Here is a 20,254-nt window from a genome sequence, read left to right as displayed (position 1 = left end):
TGTGGCTCAGGCAGGCAGGCAGACACTGTATTAATCCACTTAGGGAAATGAGGGCATCACAGCAGCATTGCAAGTCAAATTATACATATCTATAGAAATATCTAGTATAAAGCATTTGTCTCCGTGTGCACCTACCGCATAGACTTGTCCTCCGTACGCAGCGACTCCCACTGCGGCACGCCTGCTGCTCATGGGGGCGATCAGAGTCCACTGGTCGGTGTCTGGGCTGTAGCACTCAGCTGTGAGCAGAATCTCCGTCCCGTTGAAGCCACCACAGATGTAAACCTGTAATAAGAAAGAATATTCTAATTTAGTTTATATATTCCATTTTATTTCATTGTACTTTAATTGTCTTGTCTGTTAATGTTGATGGACCAAAGCAGGGGTTCCCAAACTTTTCAGGCCGCGACCCCCAAATAACGGTGTCAGAGAGCCGCAACCCCCACTATTATAGCAGGTAAAAAAATATATATATATATTTTTTTTTTATATATAAATGGAAATGTATGGTTGAAACATGCAAACGTTCAAACACACACACTAATAAGCATTGGAGGCTTTTAACCAGGGCCGGACTGGGGAAATCATTCAGGCCAGGAAATATAGTGCAAAATATAGCCCCAGTCAGGCCACCTTTTAAGCAGGGGGTCTGGGGGTCCCCCACCAGGATTTTTTTTGTTACAAAGACTTAATTTCCTGCATTCTGGTGCAGGACTTTTTTTTATTTGTACCCTTTAAATGCCAGTGTTTGTGATGGCATCACAAATTATTGTTAAAAAACAGGCTAGCATTATGTATGATTAGCAACAACACAGATTTCTATGGATTTTCTGTTTTTTTGTAATTGAAAAAAATACAATCTTTTATTCAACTTCAGCCCTGATCATAACACCACATATTCATTTTATAATTCTAACCTTTTAAATGCCAGTGTGTGTGATGATATATATTTGCAATATATCAAATGCAAAGTAGATTTTTCTGGGGGGGGTTATTACAGGCTAGCATATGTGTCAATGATTAGCAGTTTTTTTGTAAGGGTCCCGCCTCCACCAATCACATGCGGCTCCCTTTGTGTGTGTGTGAGAGCAAGAGAGAGAGAGAGAGAGATAGTTCTCCAACTTGTGTGAGTTGCAGTGATCTCCTGGTTGTTCCCCACCTAGGTTATCTAACTATTGCGCTGGTGCAACTAGAAACACTGGCCTGGCCTGCTTCTAAGTTCAGTGGCCTGACTGCATAAAAAAAAAGATATATATAGGAATTTTTTTCTTTCTTTTAATCATCTGGCGACCCCCCCGCGGCGGCTCGCAACCCCCCTGGGTCACTGTTGACCCCGACTTTGGGAACCCCTGGACCAAAGGACCAAGACAAAATCCTTGTATGTGCAGCTGACTTGATGAAGACATTTCTGATTCTGAATGATACCAACCTTGCCGTGGAGGGCTGCTGCCCCTGCGGTGCTCCTGTGCTCCAGCATGGGTGAGATCAGTGTCCACTGGTTGGTTTCAGGCTCGTAGCACTCGGCGGTGTTCAGTCGCACATATCCGTTGAACCCTCCCATGGCGTAGATACAGCCGTCCAACGCGACCACGCTGAGCTCACGGCGGCGTGAGTGCATGGGAGCCGCCTGCAGCCAGCTGTGAGTGACGGGGTTGAACCTGCTCACACTGCTGAGAGGCTCCCAGCCATCCCGGCCGCCGACGCAGTAGACCAGACCGTGGATATAAGCGGTGCCGTGGACGGCCCGGGGACTCTCCGCCTCAACGCTCACATCCATCCATCCACCGGCTCGGATATCGTAAGCCTCCATGCCATTGGTCAGGATGCCGCCACTCCAGCCTCCGATGGCCAATAGGACCTCCTGGGGCAGGCGTGGGCGGGTCATGGGGTTTGGGAGCCTGTCGGAGCCAGGGGGGTTCAGGACACTGAGGATGAGGGGCCTGCAGTCCTGGCTGTCCCTCACCACAGGGTTGTTCTTGACGTTGCTCCTGAAGTAGTCAGGCCTCATCAAACCCATGCGAACCTGGGAAGAGACAAGCAGACAGCGGGTATAACTTAGACATCGGTTGTAGACGGTTTCTGTTGCTAGGGAACAGTTTGGACCCAAATGTTTGAGAACCACTGTACTAGGGAACCTAGTGTTGTTTTAATGTAATGCACAGTAATACAATTAGTTACCTTGGGCAGAAGCAAAGGGATGTGTGTTTTACGCTCCTCACGGGAGTGGTCGATCCAACGGAGGATGGCCTCGAACACCGTCTCCTCGCTCTTCACGTTCAGGTCATCCCTCTCGATGATGTCCACCAGTTGCTGCAGGGACAGCTCCACAAACTCCTGTGAGACGCGCAGCATCTCCTCAAAGTGGCACACGATGAAGAGATAGGCCTTGCGCCTCAGGTCAGGGCAGTAGTAGATGTCCGCAAACCTCCAGATGTCGACACAGTTTTCCAGAGACAGCTGGCCCTCTAGGAAGTCACAGCACGCTCCTACTATGCCAGTGACGAGAAGCTGGTCTGCAGCCACCAGAAGCTCTTTCACGTTCTCTGCTGTCACCGGCACAAAGCTTGTGTAGGCGTACTCTATAATGAGCTTCATCATACCGGGGACACCCCAGGGATAGTGTAGACTGGTTTCTCTGAGTCGCTCAAGCGAGTGAAGAGGGTTCTGTGGGATGCAGAGTATAGAGATATCTGATCAGTAAGCAACATTCTATCCTGTGTACTAATATATATTCACTGTAGAAGTATAGGGTCTTAGCACAGTAGAAGTATAGTATATTTTTACAGTAGAAGTACAGTATAGTATCTTTTTACAGTAGAAGTACAGTATAGTATCTGTTTACAGTAGAAGTACAGTATAGTATCTGTTTACAGTAGGAGTACAGTATGGTATTTGTTTACTAACCAAGCTAACCTGAACCAAGATAACCTGAACCAAGATAACCGTACCTGAAATAGTCGCTGCAGCCACACAGGATTGCCTTGTGGGCGTTAAACTCAGTGCTGTTGACTTTAATAACCACATCACAGAACCTTCCCTCCAGACGCAGTTCATTAAGGATTGTACAGGACATTGTTTCCTTTTCCATGTGGGGATTTTTAAATTGTATCTACAGTATATATTCAAGCTTACAGACAAGTAGCCGGAAACAACAAGTGATATTTTCACTTGTCTTCTGAGATCTGAGATCTTCTGAGAGAATAGAATACACATGTTCTACAATTGTTTGATTATGACATCATACTGTGACATCACAAATGTTCTAGAATGTTTGATTATGACATCATACTGTGACATCACAAATGTTCTAGAATGTTTGATTATGACATCACAAATTGTGATTTGGTGCGGGTGGATTTGGAGCCGATGAGCAGGGCCTCAGTTTTGCTGCCATTTAATATGGTTCTCCCTCCTCTACTCTGCTCTTCTCTTCTCCTCTCCTCTCTCTCTCCTTTCCTCTCGTCTGTTCTCTCATCTCTCTCTTTTCTCCTCTCATCTCCCCTCTCCATACTTCCTCTCCTATCCTCCTATCCTCCTATCCTCTCTACTCTCCTTCTCTCTTCTCTCCTCTCCACTCTTCCTCTCCTCCTCTTTCCTCTCCACTCTCATCCTCTCTCCTCTCATCTCTCTCCTCTCCTCTCCCCTCTCTTCTCTCTTCTCTTCTGCTCTCTCCTCTCCTCTCTTCTCCTCTCTTCTCCTCTCCTTTCCCCTCTCCACTCTCCTCTCTTCTCCTCTCTCTCCTCTCTTCTCTTCTCCTCTCTTCTCTTCTCTTCTCTTCTCCTCTCCCATCCCCTCCCTCCCCTCCTCTCCTCTCCTCTCCTCTCCTCTCCTCTCCTCTCCTCTCCTCTCCTCTCCTCCCCTCCCCTCCCCTCCCCTCCCCTCCCCTCTCCTCTCCTCTCCTCTCCTCTCCTCTCCTCTCTCCTCTCTCCTCTCCTCTCCTCTCCTCTCCTCTCCTCCCCTCTCCTCCCTTCTCCTCTCCTCTCCTCTCTCCAGTCGAGGACAGGCTAGTCGGAGTTCCAGAGGAGCCGCGGTGAAGAGGACCCCCACCACGGTGATCTTGGACCGCGCCCGTCAGCGCCTGTCCACCGTGATCACTGGACTCATCAGCCACGAGAGGCGGCTGACCCAGAGGCTGGTGGAGCTGACCCGAGACCCGGCGAGCTACATCGGTAACCTGGTGAGGAGGAGGTCACATCTGATCCCAGGTCTGTGAGTAGGGATGCACCGATCCAATATCGGTATCGGTATCGGCCGCCGATATCACTAAAATAGATGGATCGGGTATTGGTAAAAAAATAAATCGGATTAAAATAATTTTTTTTATTTTTTATATTATAATAATAAATAAAATAAGAAATAACAATTCAGTACATTTATATCTATGTGTTAATTTGTTACATTTAGTTTCACAAAATTAGGAAAGTAATGTTTTAAGTCAAGCCTGGCTTGCACAAAAGAATGATCCCAGTCTCTTCCACACAGTGACAGTGAGGCCAGGCACGTGCACACATAGAGCCCAAGGGGTGCTTGAGCACCTGCCCTTTTGAGCCTCATAAAAAAGTGCCATTTTGTCAACAAAAACATTATTATTTTTTTTTCGTTATGCTTATAGACTGCCCTTCCAACTGAAAAATGTCAGGATAGAATCAAAATATTAGGTAAAGAGAGAGATGCCCCATATTCCATTGCAGTTTGCACGGCCTCCTCAGTGTGCCTCTCCGCGGACCTATATATTTTATGCATAGCGTGGGTGGTGATGATGATGATGATGATAGAAACCGCTGTGGCGCATACAGTTGAATGCTGGTACTACACTCACTGAGGGACACGAAGAAGTCAAGTCCGATGGGATTTGGGAATCTCAAATACAAATCGGGATTGGAATAAAAAATGCATTTATATTAAACAATACAGAATATACAGCACTTCTTGGGGTCTGTAGGGTCTGTTTCTCTCCTCCACACTGCCTGTGGAGCTTTTTTCCCTATTGTTAGGTTTTAGTGAGTTTTTCCTTACCTTCGCGTGGGGTATGTCTGGGAGTGCTTGCATTCTTTCATTTATTTGCATTCATCTAAAAATGTTTGGACCTTATGGTGTTCTTGTTCTGTTCTTGACTTATTGCTATGTTGTCTTCTTGACTTGTTTAAAGAAGACCTGTACGGCCCATGGGGACATTAACGTGTGTTGTCGGGCCCTATAAATAAATTTGATTTGAGCACAAGTGACAGCTGTCAGAACTATGCCGTGCTAGCTTCTGACAGGTTGTAGTAATCAAACATTTATCAATGAAACCCCACACAGGGCGTCTCCTCTCAGCCCAACCCCAAAACCAATCTCCTTAAAGTGACAGTGCCACATCAACACATCAAAACAATACCATGGGGAATTGTGTCTCTATAGAACCCACTACAATATAAATATTATATTTATTATGAAGGTTATTTATTGATTTGCATCTCAGATATTGATTGTGTGTTTCTATATGGGTGACATGTCCCCATACACAGGGCATACGAGGGCATTCATAGTCACCAGGTCTCCACCCAATCCAATGCCTACAGTATATGGGAGATTTCCCACGACCTGTTAAGACGGCACTCTCTTACGTTAAGACAGCACTCTCTTACGCAACCATCGCCAAAACACCAAAAGAGCATCAAATCACTGACCTCTAGGACCATCATTCAGGTCATAGTACCAGTTAGATTAGATTAAATTGAAATGTATTGTCATCATACAGCACAAGTACAATGAAAATAAGTGTGGCATCCAACCCGAGTGCAAATGTAACAGTAAAGTGCAATAGTAATATTAATATAGTGATTAAGCTGGGTATAAGATATATACATTTGTTCTACTGAGTATAATGCTAATCAGATGTATGTACAGAGTTGTAATATATTTAAATGTTTCAAAAATGTTCTTATGTACCCCAGTTGCTATTGCATGCACATATTTGTGTTTTATTACACGTATATGTACATACATACCAACTATTCGCCTGTTTTATTCTCCACCCATCCATAGCAACACTATTATCACAGACATCCAAGAAGGCAGATCCCCCCTTGAACGGCCCTTCTAAGGTTTCTCTCCTCCACATCGCCTGTGGTGCTTTTTTCCTATTGCTATAGGTTTTTCCTTACCTTTGCTGGGGTATGTCTGGGAGTGTTGCATTTATTTATTTTACATTTATTTTGGATTTCATGGTGGGTTTTTTGTTCTTGATTTATTGGGATGTTTCTTCTTGAATAGTTTAAAGAAGACTTGTCCGGCCCATGGGGACATTAACTTGTGATTTCGGGCTTTACAAATCAATTTGATTTGATTTAATATGCATTTATATGTCCAGTGATACAGGTATAAAGACACTATGGTCAGGCACTCTACTACTGGCCCCTGAGCAGCTAACACTGGAGCGGTTAAAACTGAGGTGCCTTGCTCAAGGGCACAGCGAGCAGGCACGTGCACACATAGAGCCCAACGGGTGCACAAGCACCTGCCCTTTTGTGCCTCATAAAAAAGTGCTATTTTTATGCCAATTATTTTTACCATATTTTCTTTTTTTACCTCCATATAGAGAGTGATCTGCAATCTGCTTGGGTTGGGGGTGCAATTCCTAACAGGCTCAACCTTTCCCATATTATGTGCATTACACAAACTAAAAACAGATATTACATTACATTAAACAAACTAAAAACAGATATTACATTACATTACACAAACTAAAAACTGATATTACATCACATTACACAAACTAAAAACAGATATTACATTACATTACACAAACTAAAAACAGATATTACATTACATTACACAAACTAAAAACAGATAACATTACACAAACTAATAACAGATATTACATTACATTACACAAACTAAAAACCGATATTGTCTGAATTACTAGAAGAAAGAAATGCACCACCTTTGGCTGATAGTAATTTATTAATTTCTTAGGATTTCTTTTGGTCTAATAAATGTTTAAGGTTCTTAGATGGATCCCCTGCTCCCTCCTCCTCCCCCTCCTCCTACTCTTCCTCCTCTTCCTCTTCCTCCTCCTCCTAATCATCCTCCTCCTCCTGCTCCTAATCCTCCTCTTCCTCCTCCTGCTCCTCCTCTTCCTCCTCCTGCTCCTCCTCTTCCTCCCCCTCCTGCTCCTAATCCTCCTCTTCCTCCTCCTCCTCCTGCTCCTAATCCTCCTCTTCCTCCTCTTCCTCCTCCTCCTGCTCCTAATCCTCATCTTCCTCCTCCTCTTCCTCCTCCTCCTCCTCCTGCTCCTAATCCTCCTCTTCCTCCTCCTGCTCCTAATCCTCCTCTTCCTCCTCCTCCTCCTCCTGCTCCTAATCCTCCTCTTCCTCCTCCTCCTGCTCCTCCTCTTCCTCCTCTTCCTCCCCCTGCTCCTAATCCTCCTCTTCCTCCTCCTGCTCCTAATCCTCCTCTTCCTCCTCCTCCTGCTCCTAATCCTCCTCTTCCTCCTCCTAATCCTCCTCTTCCTCCTCCTCCTAATCCTCCTCTTCCTCTTCCTCCTCCTGCTCCTAATCCTCCTCTTCCTCCTCCTCCTAACCCTTCTCTTCCTCATCCTCCTGCTCCTAATCCTCCTCTTCCTCCTCCTCCTCCTCCTAATCCTCATCTTCCTCCTCCTCCTGCTCCTAATCCTCCTCCTCCTCCTCCTGCTCCTAATCCTCCTCCTCCTCTTCCTCCTCCTCCTCCTGCTCCTAATCCTCCTCCTCCTAATCCTCCTCTTCCTCCTCCTCCTGCTCCTAATCCTCCTCTTCCTCCTCCTCCTGCTCCTAATCCGCCTCTTCCTCCTCCTGCTCCTAATCCTCCTCTTCCTCATCCTGCTCCTAATCCTCCTCTTCCTCCTCCTGCTCCTAATCCTCCTCTTCCTCCTCCTCCTGCTCCTAATCCTCCTCTTCCTCCTCCTCCTAATCTTCCTCCTCCTCTTCCTCCTCCTCCTAATCCCCCTCCTGCTACTGCTCCTCCTCCTAATCCTCCTCCTCCTCCTAATCCTCCTCCTCCTCCTAATCCTCCTCCTCCTCCTGCTCCTCATCCTCCTCCTCCTAATCCTCCTCCTCCTCTCCTCCTTCTCCTCCTCCTCCCTCTCCTCCTTCCTCCTCCTCCTCCTCCTCTCCTCCTCCTCCTCCACGGGGAGCAGCGTACTGGCTCATGTTAGGCAGGCCATGCATTATGCAGCAGCTTAGGCCACTGCGCTGGATCTTCATGTCCTCGGCTACAGTCCACCTGTCGCTGCTCTGGTCGTAGCGCTCCACATTGGAGATGGGGTTGAAGAAGCCATTGCAACCTCCGACCACGAAGAGCAGGTCGTCCAGCACCCCGATGCCAAAGTTTCTGCGGGGGGTGATCATGGCGGGCAGGGCGCGCCAGGAGTCAGTCAAGGGGCTGTAGGCCTCCGCGCTACGCAGGTAGTTTCCACCATCAAACCCTCCCACCTGAGGACAGGACACATGAGAGGAATGTTTTAGTGTGTGGCTCAGGCAGGCAGGCACTGTATTAATCCACTTAGGGAAATGAGGGCATCACAGCAGCATTGCAAGTCAAATTATACATATCTATAGAAATATCTAGTATAAAGCATTTGTCTCCGTGTGCACCTACCGCATAGACTTGTCCTCCGTACGCAGCGACTCCCAGTCCGCTACGCATGATGCTCATAGGGGCGATCAGAGTCCACTGGTCTGTGTCTGGGCTGTAGCACTCAGCTGTGAGCAGCCACCCCGTCCTGTTGAAGCCACCACAGATGTAAACCTGTAATAAAAAAGAATATTCTAATTTAGTTTATATATTCCATTTTATTTCATTGTACTTTAATTGTCTTGTCTGTTAATGTTGATGGACCAAAGCAGTGGTTCCCAAACTTTTCAGGCCGCGACCCCCAAATAACGGTGTCAGAGAGCCGCGACCCCCACTATTATAGGAGGTAAAAGAAATTATAATATTTTTTTTATTTTTTTTTTATAAATGGAAATGTATGGTTGAAACATGCAAACGTTCAAACTAGAGCTGGGCCGTTAACGGCGTTAACGTGCTGCGTTATCGCGAGACTAGTGTCGCGCGATAATATAATTGACGCCGTTAATCTTTTTCTCAACGTTGGGTCTGTATTGTCCTTAAATACTTGCCGTAGTTCCCAGCTGTGGTACCAGGAAGTGATTGCACTACCGGAGCTGTAGTCAGAATAATGTGTTAAACTAAAGTAGTGGTCCGGTAATCATTGTTATACAGGTGAGGTTAAGAAGTCCTCAGGATATAACACAATTCGGCGATGAGGACGTCTGAATCTGCGCAATGCAAGAAAAAAGAAGTCCGTTGCAAGCCTTGTTTAGATTATTAACGTTAGCGAGTTAGCATGTTAGCTCACGTTCATACGGGCGGCACTGGGAAACATCTACAAGAGGAGGAAATCCACTTTACACACTAAAGGAAGGATCGACTGGACTATCGTGAGTGTTTACAACAGAAATGGCTTGGGTTATTGGAAATATTGGACCGTTTGATGACAATGTAGCCCCTTTCGTGACTGTGATGCACGGAGTGAATCCACAGTCACTTGCTCCTCAATAGGAAACTAACCTAGATTTACCTTGAAGGACTGGTTCTGGCTGAACCGTTCGTTATACAAGAATCACAGAGACGTTTCAAAGGTGCTCACAGTTGCACAAGGGTTTCGGACAGAGATACGGGATGGTTTGAAAGCTCTGCGTTGCTAATAAACATTTTAAATAATTTTTATAAACTGCTCAAAACGGCATTATTTCCGCCGTTGGGTGATCACAGCTAGCGCATGCGCACCATCCCTTATCTCTGTCCGAAATCCTCATGCAACTGTGAGTACCTTTGTAATTTCTCTGTGATTCTTGTATAACGAACGGTTCGGCCAGAACCAGTCCTTCATGGTAAATCTAGGTTGGTTTCCTATTGAGGAGCAAGTGACTGTGGATTCACTCAGTGCATCACAGTCACGAAAGGGGCTAATGACAATGTGGAGCAAATAAATGAAAATGGGGGACCCTGATGTAAACAAGACAAACGTCTTTCTCTGGTCTGCATCCCCTTAACAATTGTATGTATTGAGCCGTACTGTATTGTACCCATTCTGCAATCTGTTAAATAACGTTTTCATTCATTCATTCATGGAACTGTTACACTGAGCTTGCACTGAATTTGTTGAGAAACCTGCTTCTGCAGCAGTCTGTGTGTGAGCAACCAGTCAGCAGCATTGTGAATTTAGAGATTCACTAAAAGACACATTGAGAGACAGGTTTGTCTGTGGATTAAGAAATGAAGGTTCACAGAAGAAACTACTGACAGAGAGTGATTTGACACTGGAGAGAGCTGTCAATATCAGTGTAACAATGTTAATGGCATCAAAGGAAGGGCACAGAAAATTACGATACATCTGGTTTTAAAAGAAACACTGGAAATTACAAAAAGAAGAGACATGTTCATGCTGTTGAACAAGGAGATAGAACAGCTAGTGACTCCTCAGATGAAGAGGAGAGGATAAATCTCCTCCTCTGGTCATTATTTGGGTAGAACACACCTATTTTGAACACCTTCGGCAGATTTTTTTTTTTGAGCCATTTTAATCTAGATTAATCTAGATTAATTCCAGGATTGCAGGTAGATTAATCTAGATTAAAAAAAATTATCTATGCCCAGCTCTAGTTCAAACACACACACACTAATAAGCATTGGAGGCTTTTAACCAGGGCCGGACTGGGAAAATCATTCAGGCCAGGAAATATAGTGCAAAATATAGCCCCAGTCAGGCCACTTTTTAAGCAGGGGGTCTGGGGGTCCCCCACCAGGAAATGTTTTGTTACAAAGACTTAATTTCCTGCATTCTGGTGCAGGAATTTTTTTATTTGTACCCTTTAAATGCCAGTGTTTGTGATGGCATCACAAATTATTGTTAAAAAACAGGCTAGCATATGTATGATTAGCAACAACACAGATTTCTATGGATTTTCTGTTTTTTGTAGTTGAAAAAAATACAATCTTTTATTCAACTTCAGCCCTGATCATAACACCACATATTCATTTTATAATTCTAACCCTTTAAATGCCAGTGTATGTGATGGCATATATTTGCAATATATCAAATGCAAAGTAGATTTTTCTGGGGGGGATTATTACAGGCTAGCATGTGTCAATGATTAGCAGTTTTTTTGTAAGGGTCCCGCCTCCACCAATCACATGCGGCTCCCTTTGTGTGTGAGTGAGAGCAAGAGAGAGAGAGAGAGAGAGAGAGAGATAGTTCTCCAACTTGTGTGAGTTGCAGTGATCTCCTGGTTGTTCCCCACCTAGGTTATCTAACTATTGTGCTGGTGCAACTAGAAACACTGGCCTGGCCTGCTTCTAAGTTCAGTGGCCTGACTGCATAATTACATTACACAAACTAAAAACCGATATTGTCTGAATTACTAGAAGAAAGAAATGCACCACCTTTGGCTGATAGTAATTTATTAATTTCTTTGGATTTCTTTTGGTCTAATAAATGTTTAAGGTTCTTAGATGGATCCCCTGCTCCCTCCTCCTCCCCCTCCTCCTACTCTTCCTCCTCTTCCTCTTCCTCCTCCTCCTAATCATCCTCCTCCTCCTGCTCCTAATCCTCCTCTTCCTCCTCCTGCTCCTCCTCTTCCTCCTCCTGCTCCTCCTCTTCCTCCCCCTCCTCCTGCTCCTAATCCTCCTCTTCCTCCTCCTCCTCCTGCTCCTAATCCTCCTCTTCCTCCTCTTCCTCCTCCTCCTGCTCCTAATCCTCATCTTCCTCCTCTTTTTAATTATCTGGCAACCCCCCCCCCCCGCGGCGGCTCGCGACCCCCCTGGGTCACTGTTGACCCCGACTTTGGGAACCCCTGGACCAAAGGACCAAGACAAAATCCTTGTATGTGCAGCTGACTTGATGAAGACATTTCTGATTCTGAATGATACCAACCTTGCTGTGGAGGGCTGCTGCCCCTGCGCCGCACCTGTGCTCCAGCATGGGTGAGATCAGTGTCCACTGGTTGGTTTCAGGCTCGTAGCGCTCGGCGGTGTTCAGTTGGTGTCCGTCGAACCCTCCCATGGCGTAGATACAGCCGTCCAACACGACCACGCTGAGGTAACTGCGGCGTGAGTGCATGGGAGCCGCCTGCAGCCAGCTGCGAGTGACAGGGTTGAACCTGCACACACTGCTGAAATACTCTACGCCGTCCAAGCCGCCGACGCAGTAGACCAGACCGTGGAGATAAGCGGTGCCGCGGTAGGCCCGGGGACTCTCTGCCTCAACGCCCACGTCGATCCATCCACCGGCTCGGATATCGTAAGCCTCTATGCCATTGGTCGGGATGCCGCCACTCCAGCCTCCGATGGCCAATAGGACCTCCTGGGGCAGGCGTGGGCGGGTCAGGGGGTTTGGGAGCCTGTCGGAGCCAGGGGGTTTCAGGACGCTGAGGATGAGGGGCCTGCAGTCCTGGCTGTCCCTCACCACAGGGTTGTTCTGGACGTTGCTCGTGAAGTAGTCAGGCCTCATCAAGCCCATGCGAACCTGGGAAGAGACAAGCAGACAGCGGGTACAACTTAGACATCGGTTGTAGACGGTTTCTCTTGCTAGGGAACAGTTTGGACCCAAATGTTTGAGAACCACTGTACTAGGGAACCTAGTGTTGTTTTAATGTAATGCACAGTAATACAATTAGTTACCTTGGGCAGCAGCAAAGGGATGTGTGTTTTACGCTCCTCACGGGAGTGGTCGATCCAACGGAGGATGGCCTCGAACACCGTCTCCTCGCTCTTCACGTTCAGGTCATCCCTCTCGATGATGTCCACCAGTTGCTGCAGGGACAGCTCCACAAACTCCTGTGAGACGTGCAGCATCTCCTCAAAGTGGCACACGATGAAGAGATAGGCCTTGCGCCTCAGGTCAGGGCAGCAGTAGATGTCTGCAAACCTCCAGATGTCGACACAGTTTTCCAGAGACAGCTGGCCTTCTAGGAAGTCAGAGCACGCTCCTACTATGCCAGTGACGAGAAGCTGGTCTGCAGCCACCAGAAGCTCTTTCACGTTCTCTGCTGTCACCGGCACAAAGCGTGTGTAGGCGTACTCTATGATGAGCTTCATCATACCCGGGGACACCCCAGGGATAGTGTAGACTGCTTTCTCTGAGTCGCTCAAGCAAGTGAAGAGTGTTCTGTGGGATGCAGAGTATAGAGATATCTGATCAGTAAGCAACATTCTATCCTGTGTACTAATATATATTCACTGTAGAAGTATAGGGTCTTAGCACAGTAGAAGTATAGTATCTTTTTACAGTAGAAGTACAGTATAGTATATTTTTACAGTAGAAGTACAGTATAGTATCTGTTTACAGTAGAAGTACAGTATGGTATCTGTTTACTAACCAAGCTAACCTGAACCAAGATAACCTGAACCAAGCTAAACGTACCTGAAATAGTCGCTGCAGCAACACAGGATTGCCTTGTGGGCATTAAACTCAGTGCTGTTGACTTTAATAACCACATCACAGAACCTTCCCTCCAGACGCAGTTCATTAAGGATTGTACAGGACATTGTTTCCTTTTCCATGTGGTGATTTAAAAATTGTATCTACAGTATATATTCAAGCTTACAGACAAGTAGCCGGAAACAACAAGTGAGATCTTCAGAGAGAATTGTTGAATAGATACACAAATGTTCTAGAATGTTTGATTATGACATCATACTGTGACATCACAAATGTTCTAGAATGTTTGATTATGACATCATACTGTGACATCACAACGGAACATGTTTGAGGTCCATTTGAATAATTTAAATAATATGTTGACATTAAAAAAGAACAAATAAAATGATAAAAAAAACTACATAAAACAATGATACAAATTATAATCAAATATTTAAGTAAAATGTATAGAAATAAAGAAAAATAAGACAATGAAATAAAGATAATAATTCATTTAAAAGCTATTTTAAAAAGGTAAGTTTTGAGCAGTGCCAACCGAGTCTGCTGTCCTAATGACCTGTCGGATATAATACAGAATATACAGACTTGGGGTCTGTAGGGTAAGCACTTATTCCCTCCGCCCTGAACATTTATGAAGATGTATGGGCCTTTTAAGTCAGTGATAAAAGTGTCTTTCAAGGATAAGTGAGCTCCTGCACTGATTATTATAGTTCAATATTCAATATTTGATCACCAAAACCCCCCAAAAAGCATAAAAAGGGGGCCCCCCGCCCGAAAAGGGCCCTTAAAAACCGGGCTTGTGCGCTACGTGCGCTCGGTTAAAACATACACAGGCCCAGTGCCCTTTTCAGCCTTTGAGCACCTGCCCCTCTAAAGTCCTGTGCACGTCCCTGAGTGAGGCATACAGTTTATTAATTGAATCAAGTCTTTGTTTACAACCAATCAAAAACACACTTGTGATCCTTTACAATTCTTAAAAACTAAATATATTTTTTTTTACTTGGAATTTTCTTTTTTTTTCTTAACTTTTTTGAAAAAAAGTTTTGAACAATGGGTATTGGATCGGTATCGGGACTGAAAAAGTCGGATCGGCGCATCCCTATCTGTGAGACGTGATGTTTTTCATTCTTCTGACCTGGTTGTTAACAGAACTCACTTCAGGGCAGCAATAATGTGGTCAAGAGGCATGGTTTCTATCTTGTGCCTGAACTGGCTTGGCTTCTTTTATTCACACATAAGCAGTAGTTGTACAACACGTTGGAGGAGAGAACGATAGGGCGCCATCTCTTTTATAGTCGTCCTAAGGTAGAATACCTGAGTGGCTACGCCCAGAGCGCCCTCCAGTGGGGACAGATATATATGCACCAAGGCAATCACTGATGGAGACAATTGTCTACACAGGTAAACAGTTACTAGTGTAAACAGTCATATGTACAGTTGGACAGTTACTAACAATCCCATACAGAGTCTCTTATCTCAACACATGGTCTTCTGTTCTCCAGGTGAAGGAACATCGGAGCTTCACCCTGGAGACCCTCTCGGCCCACTCCTCGTGCACCGCACTCCTGCAGGAGATCAGACAGATGATGACGCAGCTGAAGAGTTATTTACTACAGAGTACTGAGCTGCAGGCAATGCTGGAACCACAGCATCAATATACCAACGATAAACTAGGTAATATTACCTCTAACTGAACCAGAACTAACTAATTAACATTATACACATGATAAACTATGGTAATATTACCTCTAACTGAACCAGAACTAACTAATTAACATTATACACATGATAAACTAGGTAATATTACCTCTAACTGAATCAGAACTAACTAATTAACATTGACTAGCTGCTACAGAGTACTGACCTCCAGGTCATAACAGAACCACAGCAAGACATATAATAAAGTATTATTGCAACTAACCAACTACAGTAACCAACTAAATAACTGACTGACTGACTGACTGACTGACTGACTGACTGACTGACTGACTGACTGACTGACTTACTGACTGACTGACTGACTGACTGACTGACTGACTGACTGACTGACAGTGACTGACTGACTGACGACCGACCGACCGACCGACCGACCGACCGACCGACCGACCGAGCTTCAGAACAGTGATGTTCAGTTCAGATATTGTAACAGTTCATTAACCCTTTCACTGCCGCGCTACCGAACGGTTAACCCTTTCACTGCGACAAAACACAGAAGGTTAACCCTTTCACTGCCACACAACAGCAGGTGGCCGTCGGTAGTGTGATAGTAAAGGGTTAACCCTCTGTAGTGTGGCAGTGAAAGGGTGAAAGTAAGTTCTCTTTCAACTGCAATGCCCTCATTTAGCCTTACTGTATGTATTGTATCTGTGTGTGTGTGTGTGTGTGTGTGTGTGTGTGTGTGTGTGTGTGTGTGTGTGTGTGTGTGTGTGTGTGTGTGTGTGTGTGTGTGTGTGTGTGTGTGTGTGTGTGTGTGTGTGTGTGTGTAGAGGCTATAGTAGAAGCAGCTCTGTGTAAGAGTGTGTTGAAACCACTGAGAGAACCAATCTACCGCAGTCTAGAGGCACTTCACACTGAGAGAGACAGTCTGCTACGACTGACACAGAACCAGGTGACAGGAGATTATTATTATTATTAACATTCTTCTTGTTATTATTAGTATTATACCATGCAAGGTGCCAACCTGCTCATCGGGAGCAATTAGGGGTTAAGTGTCTTGCTCAAGGACACATCGACACGCTGCCCGGGAGGAGCGGGAATCGAACCGGGAAACTCCGGATTGCCAGATGACTGCTCTATCTCCCGAGCCCTACAACTACCTGGGTCAAGCCTTATGTCAAGAACCTAGGTGTCATTTTTGATCCACAATTTAAATTCGACAGACAAGTGAACTCAGTGGTAAAGGCATGTTTTTTCCAACTACGCACCATTGCCAAACTCAAAGCCCTTCTCTCCCCTGCAGACCTTCAGAGAGTCATCCACGCCTTCATTTCATCTAGATTAGACTACTGCAACTCCCTCTATATAGGCATTAACCAGTCTTCCCTGTCCCGCTTACAACTGGTACAAAACGCTGCTGCCAGACTGTTGACCGGAACCCGCAAGAGAGACCACATCACCCCTGTTCCCAAACTTTTTTGGCCGTGCACCCCCTGTCACCTCCCGACCTAGCTGACGCACCCCCCAATCTGTGGTCTCCGTGCACAGATTAAATTTTTTATTTGATCTCTTCCCACGGCGACTATGGATAGGGAATTTCTTTATTTAATTAAAATGTTCACGACAACATGGATGCATGTACTCTGCCAGCATGTTTAATATCCATAATACTAAAGGTTGACTACGATTTTTATGACATTTTATTGTAATTAAATTTTTTATTTTTTACCACCTTTACCAAGCCTTTTCATGTCACGCACCACCTAGAGGGCGCTCGCGCACCACAAGGGGTGCGCGCACCACAGTTTGGCAACCACTGCGCTACAGGATAGATTTTAAGGTTCTCCTATTTGTTTTTAAAGCCCTTAATGGTCACCCCCCCTCCTACATCTCAGACCTCCTATCCCCCTATTCCAACACCAGGTCCCTCAGGTCAGCCGATCAGAGGCTCCTGACAGTCCGGAGGTCTAACCTCAAGCTCAGGGGGGGCCGTGCCTTTGCTGTCGCAGCCCCTGAACTGTGGAACAGCATCCCCACCTCCATTAGGCTCCTCGCCCCCTCGATAGATGCCTTCAAATCGAGGCTCAAAACCCACTTCTACCTACTAGCCTTTCCCGTTCACTGACTCATGCCCTGTTTTCCTATGTGTTTGCCTGTGTGCCCTCCCATAAAACGGAGTGTGATTGTTGTCAATATGTATCTATGTGTATCTACCCTCTGTACAGCACTTTGGTTGACACGTGTCATGTTAAATGTGCTATATAAATAAATCTGATTGATTGACTACTATTGCTGCTGCTACTACTACTATTACTACTGCTACTACTACTAAATTACAACTACTACTACTACTACTACTACTACTACTACTACTACTACTACTACTACTACTACTACTGCTACTACTACTACTACTACTACTACTACTACTACTACTACTACTACTACTACTACTACTACTACTGCTACTACTACTACTGGTACTATTGCTACTACTACTACTACTACTACTACTACTACTACTACTACTACTATTGCTACTACTACTACTACTACTACTACTACTACTACTACTACTACTACTACTGCTACTACTCCTAAATTACAACAACTACTACTACTACTGCTACTACTGCTACTACTACTACTACTACTACTCCTAAATTACAACAACTACTACTGCTACTACTACTGCTACTACTACTACTACTACTACTACTACTACTACTACTACTACTACTACTACTACTACTACTACTCCTAAATTACAACAACTACTACTACTACTACTACTGCTACTACTACTACTCCTAAATTACAACAACAACTACTACTACTACTACTACTACTACTACTACTACTACTACTACTACTACTACTACTACTACTACTACTACTACTACTACTACTACTACTCCTAAATTACAACAACTACTACTACTACTACTACTACTACTACTACTACTACTCCTAAATTACAACAACTACTACTACTACTGCTACTACTACTAAATTACAACTACTACTACTACTACTACTACTACTACTACTACTACTACTACTACTACTACTACTACTACTACTGCTGCTACTACTACTATTACTAATATTGCTAATACTACTACTACTATTAAGATAAGATAAGATATTCCTGTATTGATCCCTTTGGGGAAATTCAGGCATCATAGCAGCATGGGGGAGGGGGGAGGGGAGGTACATGTATGGACATGGTGGTAGTAGTAGAAGACATAAATACAGGCAATACAATTATAGTACAGTAGAAAAGTTTAAATAAGCAGTGTAAACAATATAATTAACTCTGAATATATGCATATGAGCAAGTAGGCAGTGTGATCAAAAGTGCAGGTGAGGGTCTGTGTGCCCTATCCTATCATATACAATAAATATGGTCAATGACACTAGAATCTAAATATATACTATGAGTAAGTAAAGTATACAGTATACTATAGTATTAATACTATTACTATTGCAAATACTACTACTCTCTCCCTAAATGCAGCACTGAACGGCACAGGAAGTCCTTCATTCCGACAGCCATCAGACTTTACACTGCATCACTGAGCACAGGGTGACAGTCGCCATCTTCCTGGACTCTTACTAGAAACAGCACTGTGCAATATTACACTTACTGTATATTTTTACTGTATTTATTTACTGTATATTTTATTCTATTCTTATTCGTGACTTTGTTCCGTCTAAATGTTTAATGTGAGCGATTTGTAGTAGTGCCCAATTCCCCTCTGGATAATAAAAGTATATTTCTACTCTATTCTCCTCTCTCCCAGTCCCTGGTTCTGGGCAGCACGACCACGGCGCTGGGGATAACCACGTCCGTCCCAGAGGCGCCGGTCATCGAGAAGATCAACAGTAAACTGACCAGCCTCCACTTGGATTACTCACCACAGAAGAAGATCGAGCTGCTGCTGAAGACCTGCAAGATGGTCTACGAGGCCATGTCAGTCAGCTCCCCAGGTAATGACCTCTGACCTCTAACCTCTAACCCTTCTACTGCTGAAGGCCTGCAAGATGGTCTACGAGGCCATGTCAGTCAGCTCCCCAGGTAATGACCTCTGACCTCTAACCTCTAACCCTTCTACTGCTGAAGGCCTGCAAGATGGTCTACGAGGCCATGGCAGTCAGCTCCCCAGGTAATGACCTCTGACCTCTAACCTCTAACCCTTCTACTGCTGAAGGCCTGCGAGATTGTCTACGAGGCCATGTCAGTCAGCTCCCCAGGTAATGACCTCTGACCTCTAACCTCTAACCCTTCTACTGCTGAAGACCTGTGAGATCGTCTACAATGCCATGTCAGTCAGCTGTCCAGGTCATTATAACTGCTAAAGTTGTATTCTCTCTCTGTATTATAACTGTTAATAAACTTGTATTCTCTCTCTCTCTCTCTCTCTGTATTATAACAGTTTATAAAGTTGTATTCTCTTTCTGTCCTTGCCCCACAATGGTGGAATGAACTACCCACCCCAGTTAGGACAGCCGAAACACGTTCAATCTTTCGCCGTCGACTAAAGATGCACTTCTTCAACCATTATCTAATTTTTTTTTTTTTTTTTTTTTTTTTTTTTTAAATCTAACCGTGACTAACCTTACTGTCATGCACTTGTCCTAATAAACTAACCTACACTGTAGCACTCAACACTTTGATGAACATTGTTACTCAGCTGATAGAGTTGTATCCTTCCTGATGGCCTGTCGTACAGAACTTGTAAGTCTCTTTGGATAAAAGCGTTTCAGCTAAATGACTAAATGAAATGTAAATGTAAAGTTTTATTCTCTCTCTGTCTGTATTATAACTGCTAATAAAGTTGTATTCTCTCTGTCTGTATTATAACTTTTAATAAAGTCGTGTTCTCTCTCTCTCTGTATTATAACTGCTAATAAAGTTGTATTCTCTCTCTGTCTGTGTTATAACTGCTAATAAAGTTGTGTTGTCTTTGTTTAGGGCGGGCCCACGGAGTGGATGACTTCCTGCCTGTGATGATGTACGTCCTGGCCCGGTCCAACATCACGGCTCTGCAGCTGGACGTGGAATACATGATGGAGCTGATGGACCCAGCACTGACACTGGGAGAAGGTCCGTCCGTCCGTCCGTCCGTCCGT

At 44.8% G+C, this 20,254-nt stretch overlaps 2 protein-coding genes across 2 annotated transcripts in view; one reads left to right on the top strand and one right to left on the bottom strand.

Annotated features, from left to right (window-relative positions):
• rin3 (Ras and Rab interactor 3) overlaps window positions 1-20,254 on the top strand; it is a 47,040-nt gene that overhangs the window by 21,518 nt on the left and 5,268 nt on the right. Inside the window, 5 exon segments of the mRNA XM_084338183.1 lie at window positions 3,994-4,177; window positions 14,965-15,136; window positions 15,949-16,070; window positions 18,925-19,111; window positions 20,097-20,228. Coding sequence (XP_084194309.1) covers window positions 3,994-4,177; window positions 14,965-15,136; window positions 15,949-16,070; window positions 18,925-19,111; window positions 20,097-20,228 — 797 coding nt within the window.
• On the bottom strand, window positions 4,607-14,650 carry LOC311248885 (kelch repeat and BTB domain-containing protein F47D12.7-like; the record flags this gene model as incomplete). The annotated part of the gene is made up of 5 exons (XM_084338114.1): window positions 4,607-4,625; window positions 8,242-8,450; window positions 8,617-8,691; window positions 12,008-12,422; window positions 14,619-14,650. The coding sequence occupies 5 exons, from the start codon at window positions 14,648-14,650 to the stop codon at window positions 4,607-4,609; spliced, it is 750 nt and encodes a 249-aa protein (XP_084194240.1).

This window comes from Notolepis coatsorum (assembly GCF_963971535.1).
Source record: "Notolepis coatsorum genome assembly, chromosome: 2".
Classification (NCBI taxonomy): Eukaryota; Metazoa; Chordata; class Actinopteri; order Aulopiformes; family Paralepididae; genus Notolepis; species Notolepis coatsorum.
This window is presented reverse-complemented; position numbering and strand designations above follow the sequence as displayed.